This window comes from Meles meles, chromosome 16, assembly GCF_922984935.1.
Source record: "Meles meles chromosome 16, mMelMel3.1 paternal haplotype, whole genome shotgun sequence".
Lineage (NCBI taxonomy): Eukaryota > Metazoa > Chordata > Mammalia > Carnivora > Mustelidae > Meles > Meles meles.
Window position 1 is genome coordinate 18,016,489 of NC_060081.1, and position 15,376 is coordinate 18,031,864.

The 15,376-nt window shown below is 40.9% G+C and overlaps 1 protein-coding gene across 2 annotated transcripts in view; it reads right to left on the reverse strand.

The window, feature by feature from the left end:
- TMEM182 (transmembrane protein 182) overlaps positions 1-15,376 on the reverse strand; it is a 93,195-nt gene that overhangs the window by 20,463 nt on the left and 57,356 nt on the right. For both annotated transcript variants that reach the window (XM_045980400.1, XM_045980401.1), the window contains one exon: positions 2,755-2,892. In XM_045980400.1, the coding sequence (XP_045836356.1) occupies positions 2,755-2,892 (138 nt within the window). The remainder of the gene's footprint in view (positions 1-2,754; positions 2,893-15,376) is intronic.

Sequence of the window (15,376 nt, forward strand, 5' to 3'; positions counted from 1 at the left end):
AGAAAGAAGGGAAAAATGAAGGGGGGAATCAGTGGGGGAGACAAATCATGAGAGACTATGGACTCCAGGAAACAAACTGAGGGTTTTAGAGGGGAAAGGGGTAGGGGAAAGGGTGACCCTGGTGATGGGTATTAAGGAGGACATGTATTGCATGGAGCACTGGGTGTTACATGCAAACAATGAATCATGGAACACTACATCAAAAAGTAATGATATATTGTATGGTGATTAACATAACATACAAAAACAAAAAAGAAAAGAAAATTTCAACTTCCTCAAATCTTAACCGCAGTTGAAAATTTGCCTATAACTTTTTTTTGCCTATAACTTTTAGCACCACGAAAACTTAACTGTAGTAAAAATCTTCCTGTAACTTTTGACTTCCCTAAGATTTCATGACTAATAGCCTACTGTTGACCAGAGAAGTCTTACTGATAACATAATCAACTAACACATACTTCGTGTATGTATTATACACTGTATTCTTATAATAAATTAAGCCAAGAAAAGAAACAGAAGAAAAATATAAAGAAAAAAATAGATTTACAGGACTGTACTATAAATTTGCTGAACTGGACTGTAAAGACATAAGAAAGAAAAAACAGATTTACAGGACTGTACTGTATATATATATATAAATCCGTGTATAAGTGGACCCACACAGTTCAAACCCCAACTGTTCAAGGGTCAACGATACATACTTCCTTTATTGGAAAAGATTTAAAAAGAAAGGTAAGGAATGAGAAGAAACAAATATTTACACAGTCTAGCAGACAGCTGTTATTTCTGGGGAGATCATGGAAAAATATGTACCTTTACAAGACCTTGGAATGAACCAAAGGTAGAAAGTGGTTTGGAGAAGGAAAAAACATTTGGCTCAGGAAATGCTCAGTTTTATGGCATATGAGGGATTTGGTCTTATGGAATTAGGAATTAAAGAAGAGAGATTATAAATTGAGATTGAAGTGAAAAAAGCCTGACACAAAAGGGACACATTGTGTGAATCCATTGATAATGAAATTTCCAGAACAGACCAACCCACAGACATAGAAAGTAGATGAGTGTTAACTCAGGGTCAGGTGGAGGCAGGGAGGTGAGACAATATGAGGTCTCTTCGTGAGGTGATAAAAATATTCTGGAATTAGTGGTGCCTGGGTGGCTCAGTCAGTTGGGCAGCTGCCTTCAGCTCATGTCATGATCCCAGGGTCCTGGGATCGAGCCGTGCATGGGGATCAGTGGGGAGTCTGCTTCTCCCTCTCTCTCTGCTGCTGCTCCCTCTGTTTGTGTTTTCTCTCTCAAATAAATAAATAAAATCTTTAAAAAAAATTATTCTGGAATCAAAGAGTGGTACTATTTTCACAATTCTGGAAAAGTATTTAAAAAACACTGCACAGGGGCGCCTGGGTGGCTCAGTGGGTTAAAGCCTCTGCCTTCGGCTCAGGTCATGATCCCAGGGTCTGGGATGGAGCCCCGCATCGGGCTCTCTGCTCAGCAGGGAGCCTGCTTGTTATCTCTGTCAAATAAATAAATAAAATCTTAAAAGCAAACAAACAAAAAAAAAAAACAAAAAAACCCCCCACTGCATTATATACTTTAAAATGGTGAATGGTGAATTTTGTAGGTAAATCAGGCCCTTGAAAGCAAGGTTCATGAAAAACCAGTGAGGAAAGGAATTGAATAAAAGACAAAGGAATGACAAGAGGTAAACAGGACCTTATTCAGAGGGTGGGTTTTTGGTTCTGGTGGGTTGTTTCTTTTTCTTTTTTTCTTTTCTGAACTCTTTGAACAGAGGATCCATATCTGATTATTCTTTTTAGTCCCTCCACAGAATTAAGCACAATGTTATGTAATAAGTGTGCTTGAACTGTTGATTGGTCATCGACTAAATGATGATGGACATCAGGAGCTGTCTCTGCAATGATTTAGACATGACAATGTTATCCATTCTGTTTCGTTACTATCACTACCATTTCATATGGAAACTCTGTGTCCCGATTTGGTGTTACAAGATAGCATAGCCACGTACGATTTAGTCTTGGTCATAGTGATGTTTATCTCATTTTCTAGAACTCTTATCTTTTCAAATCATCTATGCTTATACGTTTTCAGATTAATGTGCTGGCTTTTATTTCCCAATTAAATGAAAAACACTTGATATTCGCAAGACACATCTAGTCAATTATTTTTCTATTTGTACTAAGATCTCTGTAACAGGCATTAAAAAGACTAGTTGGAAAGCTGACTAAAAAAAAAAAAACCATAGGTTTCACCAAGGAAAGAATGTATTTCTGTAACACAGACAAACCACAATTAAGAAAAGTGAGTGGTGACACCGTAGAAAGAGATGTTTATTACCTGTGATAAATAAATCATGCCAGTTTGTAACATCATCATGCAGCTATCTCTTTAAGAGTGCACAGAAAACTTCACCCATATCCTGATGTTACAGAGAGACATGGTCTGGACTCATTTTACAGATAGAAAATAAACAGGTTAAGCGAAGCTAAAGAACAGAGCTTTCCCTTCTAGTGGCTTCTTCATACCATGTGGATACAGTAAGCAAATGCTGTGAAGAACATGGAAAACACAAAGTCCCTAGAGAAGGGACTGCAAATTGTGGGCACTCAAGAAAACTGTGCACGAATATCATTGCATTATTACTATAGAGGTCTGAAAGCTGCAACTAGAAAAGGAAAATATGAGGATATGCAGAAACGCCGTGGCTGGAAATCACACCCTTTGCCTCGCACATACCTGCAGCAAGGTAACCGCCTCCACCGGCTTTATAGAGAACGTGGCTTGCAAAGGGAGCTGCACAGATGATCAGAAAGCTTGCAGTCACCACGGTGACGACCCCCAGAAGCATCAGGACTGCCCAGAAACCACGGTAAACTGGAGACCCCAGAGGGGAAAGGAGAAAAGAAAACCGCATTTAGATTGTGAACCCTACTTGGACTGTACCACACGGTCAGTTTCTTTCCTCTTTATTGTTCTGATTTCAGTCCCAGCACATCGAGGCAGAATCCCAACGCACGGGTCCTGAATGCGATCCAAAGGAAATCTCACTAGACAACTTTGTACTCAGTGGTGTCAACCTTCAGCTAACTCGTGTTCGGTATTAGCACCGCACACATGCTCAGTACACTCTCAGAGCTCATTTTCCTGACCTTGTTTCCACTTTAGAAGTGGGAATGTTCTAAAGTTCTGGAAAGCGTTCCCTTGAGTAAGTACCTAGTGTTAGGGTGTTTCATCCCAAACGTACAAAGACATGAAAAGTCATCCACATGTACAAACATCACTTCTTACTACTGCTGTCACCTCCTAGAAACCAAGAATCACCCCCAATCCCCTAACAAAAAAGTATACTTCTATTCAGACTGTGACTCTACTGGAAAATAGTCTTCAGTAAGAAAAATGGCAAACAAAACCAAAATTAAAAGTTTGTATAGACTGAGATTTTATTTTTTTAAATTTTTTAAAAAATTTTTATTTATTTATTTGACAGAGAGAGAGATCACAAGTAGGCAGAGAGGCAGGCAGAGAGAGAGGAAGAAGCAGGCTCCCTGCCGAGCAGAGAGCACGATGCGGGGCTTGATCCCAGGACCCTGAGATCATGACCTGAGCTGAAGGCAGAGGCTTTAACCCAATGAGCCACCCAGGCGCCCCCAGACTGAGATTTTAAGTTGGATATATTTAAGGCATACTACTTTCTAGCAATATTTTTCTTAGAAAGGCTCAAAATGAAAAGTTAGAGTAGTCTCTTATGCATGGACCAGCAAAGCTGGATTAATGGATGCAGCTGGTGATAAATGGATTGTGGGTTTGGTGATACATAGTAATCAAATAAAGAGGAATTCTAATGATCATTTTTGAGTGGGATAATTACTGATCTATTAAACAAATTCATCATTTCCCAAGGCCTAAAACACTAACATAAGTTCTTTTTGGTATAAATGAGGGAAAGCTCCATAAAACACATTAGTCAAATTACATTTTTTAATGAAAACATAGAACTTTGTATAAGAAAGCAAAATAAATGACTTTCTTCCACAAGCCCACCTGGTAAGGGAAAAACTGTGCCCATCAGCTAGAATCTTAGAGTGAAGAGTATAGGAAGATGGAAATTTGGGGGGAGAAGACCCTGCATTTAAATTGGAAACAAAAGCTGGAAATTGTGTGTGGACACATGTGAAAAACAGGAGTGAAAGACAGGCTTGTATCTCACATCCATGTTTTTTACTTGCCAGTGGTTTGCGGGTTTGGGGTGCTAGGAATATTCTTTGGCTGCATTCAGGCTCCGCAGGGTGCCAAGCAGAGAGGAAGTACTGAACATCTTTGAGCGTGGGAAGAGTGGTAGACAGTGAGCCAAACACGTTCTGTCCGGGTCATACCAGAATTTACTGGAGAATTGGCAAGCTTCACTTTTTACATTTTATTTCACATACACACACAAAGATTTCCTTCACATTGGTGAGTCTCACATTTTACGCTTATATTCCCTTCAATTACTTAATTGTCTATCATGTGGTAGGTTCTGTGGCAAGTACTAGGGGTGAAAACATGATTAAGAGGCGGTCCACAGTAAGGAGCCTATTCTGTGGCTCCCCTGACCACAACTTAAATGTAGACACACTTGGCAAACAGCTATCTGAGGAGTCAGGAAAGTAAACAGCAAGTGGCTTAAGGAGAGAAGTCAAAACTTAAGAAAAGATAAAATTGGCTACAAAGAGTTTTCTGAGTTTATCCTTTTTTTCTCCTTCCTGATATGTCCTGAAAGCAAGCCAAATTGGGAACTTTATAAAAGGTGCAAACAGCAAAACAAAAAAACAAAAACAAAAACAAAAAAATCCGGAGTTAAGATCATTCTGGCTAGATCAGCAGGAAAAGGGCTCCCTATAAGCCAGAGTATGGGGAAAGTCCCCGTGTTGAATTTTCTCTTTTTATTCAACCAGTCCTGCCTCGAGGCCTCAAAAGAAGATCTGTACTGCTACCCCAGGGGAGACATGGACACCTAAGATCCCAAATGATGATTCAACCTTCTGGCTACAAGAAGCAGAAAAATGGTGTGCCTGGGAGGTTCAGTGGATTGAGTGACCAACTCCTGGTTTTGGCTCAGGTCATATCTCATGGGTCCTGGGATGAAGCCCCATATCCAGCTCCCCCCTGCATTAGGCTCTGTGTTTAGCCCGGAATCTGCTTGAAGATTCTCTTCCTCTACCTCTCCTGCCCACTCACATTCTCTATCTGTCTCAAATAAAAATAAATAAGTAAATAAATAAATCTTTAAAAAAAAAAAAAAAGAAGAAGAAGAAGAAGAAGATGAAGAAAGGACACCCAGTTTGCAAAGAGCGAAGGAACCACTGCTATGGGTTTTCCTCTTCTTTCACTGCTTTGCACTATGGTACAACTGCATGAAAGTAGGCCATGGCCCAGGAGGCCAACTCAGAGAAACATCTTTCCAGCGAGAAAAAACTAGAAAAGTGGATCCTGGGAGCCCGAGAATATGGAACCCCACAGATGGAGAGAGAACCAGAGAAGAGAATCTCTAATCCTGTGTTTGAACCCACACACGTGCTGAGCTCACCTTCAAGTTGTACATGCACCAAAAACGCCCAAAGAAGTACAATGAAGACTTTGAGAACTGAATTATAGTACAATATCACCCACGAACCAGAGCAAGCCCTGAGTGATATATATGCTCCAGCAGACCCAAACAGCATCTCAAAGGCTTTGAAAACTTAACTGACTTTGACACGACCACCACAAAAGCAAAGGACATATCATGCAAGTAGATTGCTTGTTCAAACAACAAACAAATATTCTCCAACATTCTCCAGAGAAGTTTCACAGTGTGCAAGGTCTAACGATAAAAAATTCAAAATGCCCAGGCTATAATCCAAATACTAACAACCAAATCTGACCAATTCTCAAAGGAATGAGCAATCAGCAGATGCCAACCCAAAGACGGTTCAAATGTGTGAATTATCACATAGATTTTAAAGCAACTACTAGAACCATTTTCTATGAACTAAGGTGGACACTCTTGAAATGAAAGAGAGGAATTCTTAAAAGAAATAGAGTCTATAAAAAAAGAACTAAATCTCAGTGAAAAATATAATATCTGAAGCTTAGAATCCATGAAATGAGCTCAAGAGCAGAATGGAGATGAGAAAGAGCAAGTGAACTTGAGGAGTGAGCAGTAGAAATTATCTAATCTTGGGGTGTCTCAGTGGCTCACTGGGCTAAAGCCTCTGCCTTTGGCTTGGGTCATGATCCCAGGGTCCTGGGATCAAGTCCCACATTGGGCTCTCTGCTCAGCAGGGAGCCTGCTTCCTCCTCTCTCTCTCTGCCTGCCTCTCTGCCTACTTGTGATCTCTTTCTGTCAAATTAATAAATTAAAAAAAATTTAAAAATTTTTTAAAAAGAAATTATCTAGTCTGAGCAGAAAGAAAAGAAATTGAAATAAAAATCACTAGAGTCAGGGGTGCCTGGGTGGCTCAGTCAGTTAAGCATCTCCCTTCACCTCAGGTCATGATCCCAGGGTCCTGGGATCAAGTCCCACATTGGGCTCTCTGCTCAGGGGGAGTCTGCTTCTCCCTCTGCCTCTCCCCTTGCTCATGCACTCTCTCTCTCTCTCATTCTCTATCTCTCAAATAAATAAACAAAATCTTTTTAAAAATGGCTAGAGTCTCAGTGACTTGAGAGATAAAATCAAAAGATGTCACATTTGTGCCATTGGAGTCCCTAAGGCAGAGGCAGACCATATTGGTGCAGAACGAACATTCATAGAAATAATGCCTGAAAAATTCCCAGATTTGGTGAAAGATAAATTTATAGATACAAGAAACTCAACAAACTCCAAAGAACAAACACTGAAGAAAAAAATAAATAATCCCAGACACATAACAATAAAATTATTGAAAACCATAGATAAAGAAAAAGTTTTAAAAGTCATCACAGGTGGGTAGGGGGGAAGACAGATTGAATACAGGGGACAACAATCCAAGGACCACATTTTCTCATCAGATATGATGGAGGCCAGGAGAGAGTAGAACAACATCTTTAAGGCTAAAAAAGAAAAGAATTATCAACCTCAAATTCTCCTTCTAATGAAAATATCTTCCAGGGATGAAGATGAAAAAAAGCCATTTCTCAAGGAAGAGGACAGAGTTTATCTAAGCAGACCTGTCCTCTAAGGACATAGGAGAAGGAATTTCTTTAGGTTGAAAGAAAGGACACCAGGGTTCACTTGAAACTTGAGGAATAAAGGAAGAAAAACAGCAAAGGTGAGTATCTGCATAAATGTGACCTAGTATTTTTCTCATCTTCATTTCTTTAAAGTATTCTCGACTGTTGAAATACAAAAATATATCGTCAGCACAATACAGTAAAGACATGAAGGTTTTAAAATCAGGGTGACCTCAGTATTTACCACTTACATGTGATGTTACCTTGGACCAGTCACTTAAGCTTCCTGAACGTCTATCTCTTCTGTAAAGCGCAGATGTTTCCACCCATCCTTTAGAGTTTGGGGAGAATCGTGAATACTGTATGTGAAGTGTGTGACATAAAATAAGAAATCGATGAATAGCATTTATTTTGTGGTTGCTTTTATTTACACTACTATTTAAATTGCATGAACACCACACAGCAGGTTCTATTACTGTGTTCAGTAATGGGGAATTACTTTCCTCAGAGAGCTTTGCATGCTGCTTTTATGTACCATCAACTTTTGGAAATCCCTTTAGATTCCAGCACACTGCAGAAGAGAAGTTGGGTTTGACATACTGTCTTCCATGGGACGTTTCCTTGTCCACTAACTTCTAAGAAGGCATTGGCCCTGAATTAGAACATGGGACTCTACTCCTAAATACCCAAAATACAAACAAATGGGGTCAGACACCTAACACAAAGGCAGCTCAAACACGGTGACCTCTGAACCATGTCTTACGACCTACGTTTTGTAAAGATGAGTTGGGCTAATCCTTGTGATCCCTGGAGAATGGGAAAACTGAAAACATGAGGTGGTCTACTAATCAAGGCTGAAGTTAAAAGGAAGCACTGGGGGGTGCCTGGGTGGCTCAGTGGGTTAAAGCCTCTGCTTTCAGCTCAGGTCATGATTTCAGGGTCTTGGAATCGAGCCCCGCATCGGGCTCTCTGCTCAGCGGGGAGCCTGCTTCCTCCTCTCTCTGCCTACTTCTGATCTGTCTCTGTCAAAGAAATAAATAAAATCCTAAAAAAAAAAAAAAAAAAGGAAGCACTGGTCGCTGCTGGGTCTAGAAGAGCCATATGCAAGCAAAAGGGCAGGCATTATGAAGCGGACCACAGAGAGGACAGAAGCAGCAGGACATGCCTCTCCAGGAGAAAAGCAGCGGGACTGAAAGGAGAGAAGCACCTGTGGAGGGAGAGAGAGAAAGAGAGCAAACCAGGGATGTGGACAGACGCTCTTCAGAGCTGCTGCTGTTCCTGACAGCTGCCAGTTCCCGTCCTGTCCTTTGCTCTAACAAAATAGCCTGATTTGATTTTGATTCTGAGTCCTCAGAGGAGGCGGAGCAACAGATCTGCATTTCAGGCAAGACTCTTGTGCCTGAGAGTCGTGACCACACAGAAATCGCTTCCAAGAGAGGCTCCTTACTGCAGTCACTGTGGGCTTTAGTTTTCTCCTTGTGCTTCAGCATTCAAAAGTGTGTAACTTCAAGCTTATTTCAGAATTTTTTGGAACTTCCTGTTCCCTAGCTAATTATATTACCTAGTTGGCTAGTGTGGCGCACGTTGATTCCAGATCTAAAATGTTCACTCGTAATTCAGAATTGTCTTGTGAAATTGGGTAGAGTTCTTTCACTGTCTGAAGTAAAACTGTGGCAATCAGAGAATCTTTGACATAAAATGAAGGAAGTCTATGTGCTTTCGGAGTCAAAAATGATACTGGGGTCTTTCCACTAATTGTGTGACTTTCACAGACCATAGTTTTCTAAGATGGAAAACAATATCCTTCACATAAGCTTATAGAAAGAATTGAGAAAATACAAGGAAAGGAGCTACAAGCAGTGAGTATTCACATACATTTGCTATTACTATTATTAATTTTTACCCACTTTGTAATAAAATGTCCTTGTCAGCTACGTAGTTGACACATAAAAGGTATCTACTAATCTCATGGATCTAGGATTGGGACAAGCTTTCAGTTCTAATATACCTACAGCTTTGGAACTTTGGCAGGGAGGATGTTTGTATTTGGTTAGTGGTTTGTATTATTTAAGACCCCCAGATCATGACTGTATCTCAGAGAATACTTCATTCATTTTCTTATTCCTTATAGGAGCTATAAAAACTGTGAAGATTTGTCTTTGCAACCTTTGGACTGTGCCAAGTGAAAAAAACCCTAAAAATCCATTTGTACCACTAAGTACGATTCAATTAACTTAAACAATATTGGATTTCTATTAATTCCTACCAGAACATGAAGCAAGATTTACAATGTAAATAGATTTACATGTAATCTATATAATCACAATTCGGATTAATTAAAAGAAAGCATCATCTGAATCTGCAAAAGGCCAGAATTAACGACTACTTTCAAAGCAATGAAGTTCTGTTGATTCTAAATAAATTGGTGAATTGACCTAACAAAGGGCTCCTTGCTCGGGTGTTGTAATGAGGATAAGTAGTAATTACTCTAACAACAGATGTTGTAGAAAGGCTTTTTTTAGAGTATCCAGTTTATTTTCCTAAATAGATTAAGCTTTTACCCTTACAGTATTAACTTTCACTACCAATTTACTTGGTAACTTCATCCTTGTGGATCTAGATTAAAAATCATCAGCCCTGGGTATCCTGAAATGTCCTTTCAGTATATCCCGTGTATGTCCCTTCATATTTTTATACTTTCACTAACATACAGTATTTTTCTAATTTCATTTGAGGACAATCCTTATGCTTTTTCATGAAGAAAAGACACAATCAAGTCATTACCGATTGTCTAGTTTGTTAAATAAGAGCATATATGGAATGGAAAACTGTTCACAATGCGTTTCACTCATAAAAAGCACCTAACATAAAGAATATTAGCTGCACTACAAATTCAAATTTCAGACTGAAACATACATCAAAAGGAGTTCATACCTTGGATATACCTAAAAGATCAAATTCCAAAGTGACATAATTAGGAAGTGTCAGGAGATATGTATTAAGCATCCTTCAAGGAAGAAAAGTAAAAATCACCCCAAACACTAGGACAATGAAGGTCACGAATAAAGCAGACTACTTACTAATTGTGTACATCAATATTGTGCATAGGTATGAGTGTGTGTGTGTGTGTGTGCACATTTTTGCATGTGTGCAGATTACCACAGATCTCAAATCAGAAACTAATGGCAGAACTGGCATCTGCTTTGAATTTCATCTACAAGGTTAGAAAAATAAAACCCTACAGTATCTCTTTTTCCACGAAGAATGTAATAAATGTGCCCTAAAACTCATTAATTTTGATGATGCTTAGAAGCACCCTGAAGTTTTTAACTCTGGATTATTTCATAAGATGTTCTATTCCCAGCGATTCACCCCATCCAGCAATTCAAGCCAGTGTCTCCCAAGGGATCGCAAAGAGAGACCCTGCCAGGCTTGCTTGGTGAATAAGTGCGTGGTTGACAACCACACGCTTCTTAACTTAGAAAACATACTTCCACGGCTGTCTAGGCACCAAAGACCACTGGAGTAAGACATAATCCTTGTCCTCACAAGTTCAATCCAGGGAGGGAAAAACAAGTCAGTTTAAGACTGGGTGACAGGTGCCCCAGCAAAGGCATGCACAGCATAGCCCGGAGCTGGATGGACAACTGCCCTGAGAAGCCACTATTTCAGGGTTGAACGGTCATGAGCAAAGCCCTACAGTTCTGATTATAGTTGAAATGGCAGAAGGCAGGAGGAAGGTCAATCCAGTCGGAGTTTCCCATACATTCGGAAATAAGAACAGCTCCCTGCAGCTGCCTCCCCTGGGGACAAAGGCGCCAAGAAACGAGGGACAGGAAGGCAGTCACAGTCTCATGTACCACTCAGAAAGTGTTGGTCCTTATCACACTGGTCCTAGGGAGCCCCTGAAGGTCAGTTATCAGCGATTATAGCCACATTTGTATCTGAATGCCACTCCTGCCGCTGTCCAGAGAATAAACTGGTAGGAAAAAGAACAGAACATGGGAAACTGGTCAGGTGGTTACTCCAACTGGGGCCTAAAGCTGGGACGTCAGGATAGAGATGAAATCAGCTTTAGTGATAAGCTGTTGTTACAGGAGGTGAGAAACCAGCAAGAAATAAAGCCTGTTTTCATTTGTATGCCAGAACAGTTTGTTCTCTTAAGATATTAACAAATCTCCTCTTGATTTTGTAATATTATAATGTATACAACCAACCTTCCGTATGGAGTATAGAGGGAAAAATTCAACCCGAATGATCACAATTCCAAATTCGTAGTGTTTTGATAAATTATTTTATTGTGTATATAAAAATGTAAATATTGTATTTGCAGTTTAAAGATAAACTTAAGTGTTATTCATTTTTCAAAACTTGCTATCTTGCCTCAGACACCTCACAAAGCTAGTTCATAAAGCTAATCCTATGTTTCGACACATCCTCGAGCACACAGTGCGAAGTGCTATAAAATGTTTTATGAGAAGCCAAAACAAAACACGCCACCCCCCCTCCACCATCCTCAGCAGCAAATGAGAACCTCCAGCATATGTTGCCGTAGCTTTAGGCAAGACGCTTCTGTTACACAGGCCAGCAAGCCTGTCCTGCATCTCCGTACACTACTTGTCTTGGCAGCGTTGGGCAGGTCTAAAAATACAGTCATGCCTTCACCAAAGCAGAAGGACAGGCTGTACAGCGTGTCCGCGTCTGAGCTCCGCAACTGTGGACGTGCCAAGCCAAGTCACGTGCTCTCCATGGTCCATTGATTTGTTTTTTTTTTTTTTTTTTTTTTTTTTTTCAGAACAAAAAGAACATTGAAAGGCCTGATGGAATTTATTTACCTCCCTACTGCAAACAGAGGCAGTGAAGGGGAAGAAGGAGTGTCTTAGGTCGGTGGGGCAGAGGCCTCACCTCCCGTGCTGGCTGTGACCTTGGCAAAGTCCCTGCAGCGGGAGAAACATGGGTTTTTTCACATAGTTTCAAGAGCTTTCCAGGCTTGAGAGTGCATCCATGGTCATTATCTTGTCTCTCCTCCTAACGATCGTAGCGGGTGGGCGGGAGGCTGCTGGACTTTGCAGTACTAGAAGCAGAAGGGGTGGTGGCCGTGGGCAACAGGCGTACTAGAACAGTGCAGCTTGATTGCAGGTGCAGCCGGTATGCTCAAGGTCACAGGAGCAAGGAACTGAAGGCACTCAGAAGTGAGGTGAAGGGGATCAGAATGTGTCACCCCAAAATATGCCACTTTGGGTAAGATTATTTTGAGCTGGAAGCCAATGAGAATCAGTGAATGCGGAAAGAAACCTGTGGGGAACCTTCCTTTTCTGACTAAAAGCAGAAACTTTTGAGAAATGGGGACTGCCACAAGTCCACTCTTACCGGGGGAGTCTGATGGCCACGAAGCAGACAGCAAGTCAGCACCAGGGTAGGTCTGCGAACAAATATACCCAAGTACCCTTATTGCCCTCTACTCCCCCTGTCTATTTCCTAGTCACTTTCTGTTTGCCATGGCGAGCCCAAAACCCTTTCTCCTCTGTCTTGTCACATCACCACATCCGTCGTCCTTTATTAAAAAGGCATATAAGCTCCAGGCCTCTCTGCTTCTCTGGCTCTTCATTTTTCTATGAAGGTCTCCTTCATAGAGAAGGAGAAAAGGTGAACCTTTTCTCATCTTCTTCTCTTTTTATAGTCTAATTTGCAGGGTTACAGTCACTGAACCTAAGGAGGTAGAATAAAGTGTTTTCCTTCCCTATAGGGGTATTGTGTACAAAGACACTCAGATCCTAATACAGGGGACCAGATTCACCTCCAGCTCTGAGGTCTTCCTCTGACCCCTGCTGCCTCAGAGGGCCTAGACGGGCAGCCTGCATCCCTGCCTGAGCATCAGAGCCGCCTGGAGGATTTTAATGTCATACCCAAGTCGGGATTCCAACCCCGTCCATTTAGGTGAGACTCTCTCAGGGTGGGCACACAGGATTGTATTTTTTAAAACCCCCTGGGAGGAAGGAATGTACAGCCAGGTTGAGGACCACAGGACTCTCAGGTCTCTCTGGAGCTGCCAACTTGACTGCACAGGGGCTGTATGCCATGCCGTGGCTCAGCCTGTCCACGGTTTCATCCCTACTCTGTAGTTTACCCATAAGGCTGGAGAAGCTAAAGACAGTTCCAAAAATTAAACAGCCAGTAAATGACAAGGTCAAGATTTGAACTCAGGGCTGTCTGAGTTCAGTCTCAGACATCATTAGATTCTGTGTTCATTATGGTTATATATGTGTGTGTGTGTTTCTCAAATAAACTGCCACGGCTGCATCACAGTCTTCCAGGCTCAAATCCCTCCCAGTCTGGCTCCTCTTACCTGATCCTCCAGAAATGCTGAAATTTTAACAAAGTTTCCTGGTGGGAAATGCTGTTATGCCTCTAGGCTTTTGCAATACTGTTTCCCCTCACTAGAATGAATCAGGCTTCCTACATGTACTTAAGGTCTAGTCAAGCTCCTTCCCTCCTTGAAGGGACATCGAGGGTTACCTCCTCATCTCCACCAAAAGGCAGGAGAGCGTAGAACCACGAGGAGTATAGCTAGACTCAAGAGGTGCAATACCCCATCCCAGTTGTGTGACCTTGAGCAAGTTACTTAGCCTCTCTGTGCCTTCATTTCCTTCCCCAGCATGCGATAATAATGATACCTATCTTATGGTATTATAAGAGGACTCAAAGAATTAACACAGGGAAATAATGAGCAGAGCGCCTGGCCTGCTCCTCAGTCTGTGTTCTTGACACATGCCAGTCTTGAGATTCAGTGCACTCTGGGCTGTCCTGCTCCTTTTACATAACCACCTCCACTTTTTGACTGTGAGTGCCTTCAGGGCAAAGACTCAGTCTTGCTCATCATTCTAACCATAGGGGAAACTTCATGCCTGAGTGTAATAGATGGTCAATAAAAATAGGAATGAGAGAATTGTCAGTAATTTATCACCCAGCACCCACTGAAATTTCAAGTTATGCAGCCAAGGCTGGTGGAATATTTGGCCACAGGACAGAATGAAGCAAACTCATTCAAAACAGAAAGGAGTCCATGATCTCGGCCTCATTACCACAATGACTGGGGAGATTTCATTACCTAAATCTTTACTTTAGGTACTTGGAAGAGAAAATCTGAAGGACCAAGTAATGAGACATTAACACCTGGGAGCTAAGGGTACTGAGGACTATGTAACTGCCCTTTCCATGCTCCTGAATACCCAGTACAAAATGAATCAAGAGTATCAGGGAGTCATGTCAGCTTTCCCACTGGACTCTAAAACTGTCAGAAAAGAGATGCATTTCCTCCTTGTCTAAGTCCCTTTTAAAAAAAAATCTGATTTGTACCTGAGAAGCCTTATTATACTTTATATTAAGGCATGAAAAGAACATTTTTAGGGCCACTGTATTCATATACTTTTTGTAACATTAAATCTGAACCTGCTTGCCCAAAGCTTTTGTACAGATAATAGAAAATAGTTATTGCCAACACTTGCTTACTTAGTTGCAAGTGTTCTAGGATTCCCAAGTCAGATGATTTGCATCTACAAATTGCTAACATCCTAGAAAACACATGTCTCCAGGGGATTGTATGGTCTTTTATCATACTGCAATTATATGTCCAAAACTTTTCCTTAGAGATGTGACTCAAGAGTAGTTTCTACTATTTCTGCATCAAAAAGTTACTGTAGGAATCTCATAGAAATGAAATTACTTGATATGTTCCCTCTATTTTTATCATAAAACACCCAACAAAAGAAATGATTAACAATTATATTAATTCCACTCTTTCATCTACCTACACTTAGATACTGATTGAAAAAATCTCCCTTGTATCAGGCACTGTGCTAGGTAAGCGCTTAATGGTGATATGACATAAATAAAAGTAAAATATATGTTATCTAGCAGTCTAATAGGAGAGAGTTACACAATCAGATGGCTATTGGCTATGTCAAGTAAAGAGAGAACTCAATGGCATATTACATAAGAATATACCAAGGTATTGAAGTAAGGTTACTTAACCCAATCTTGGCATATGATGGAAGGCTTCCTGGAGGAGGTGACTCTTAGAAGGGAGAATAGGAATGCAGGAAATGGAGGCAGCAGAAAGCACAAAGGATACAAAGGAAGAAAGCAGGGTGCAAGGAGCTTAGTGCCAAGGCACAGAGAGAAGCTTTGG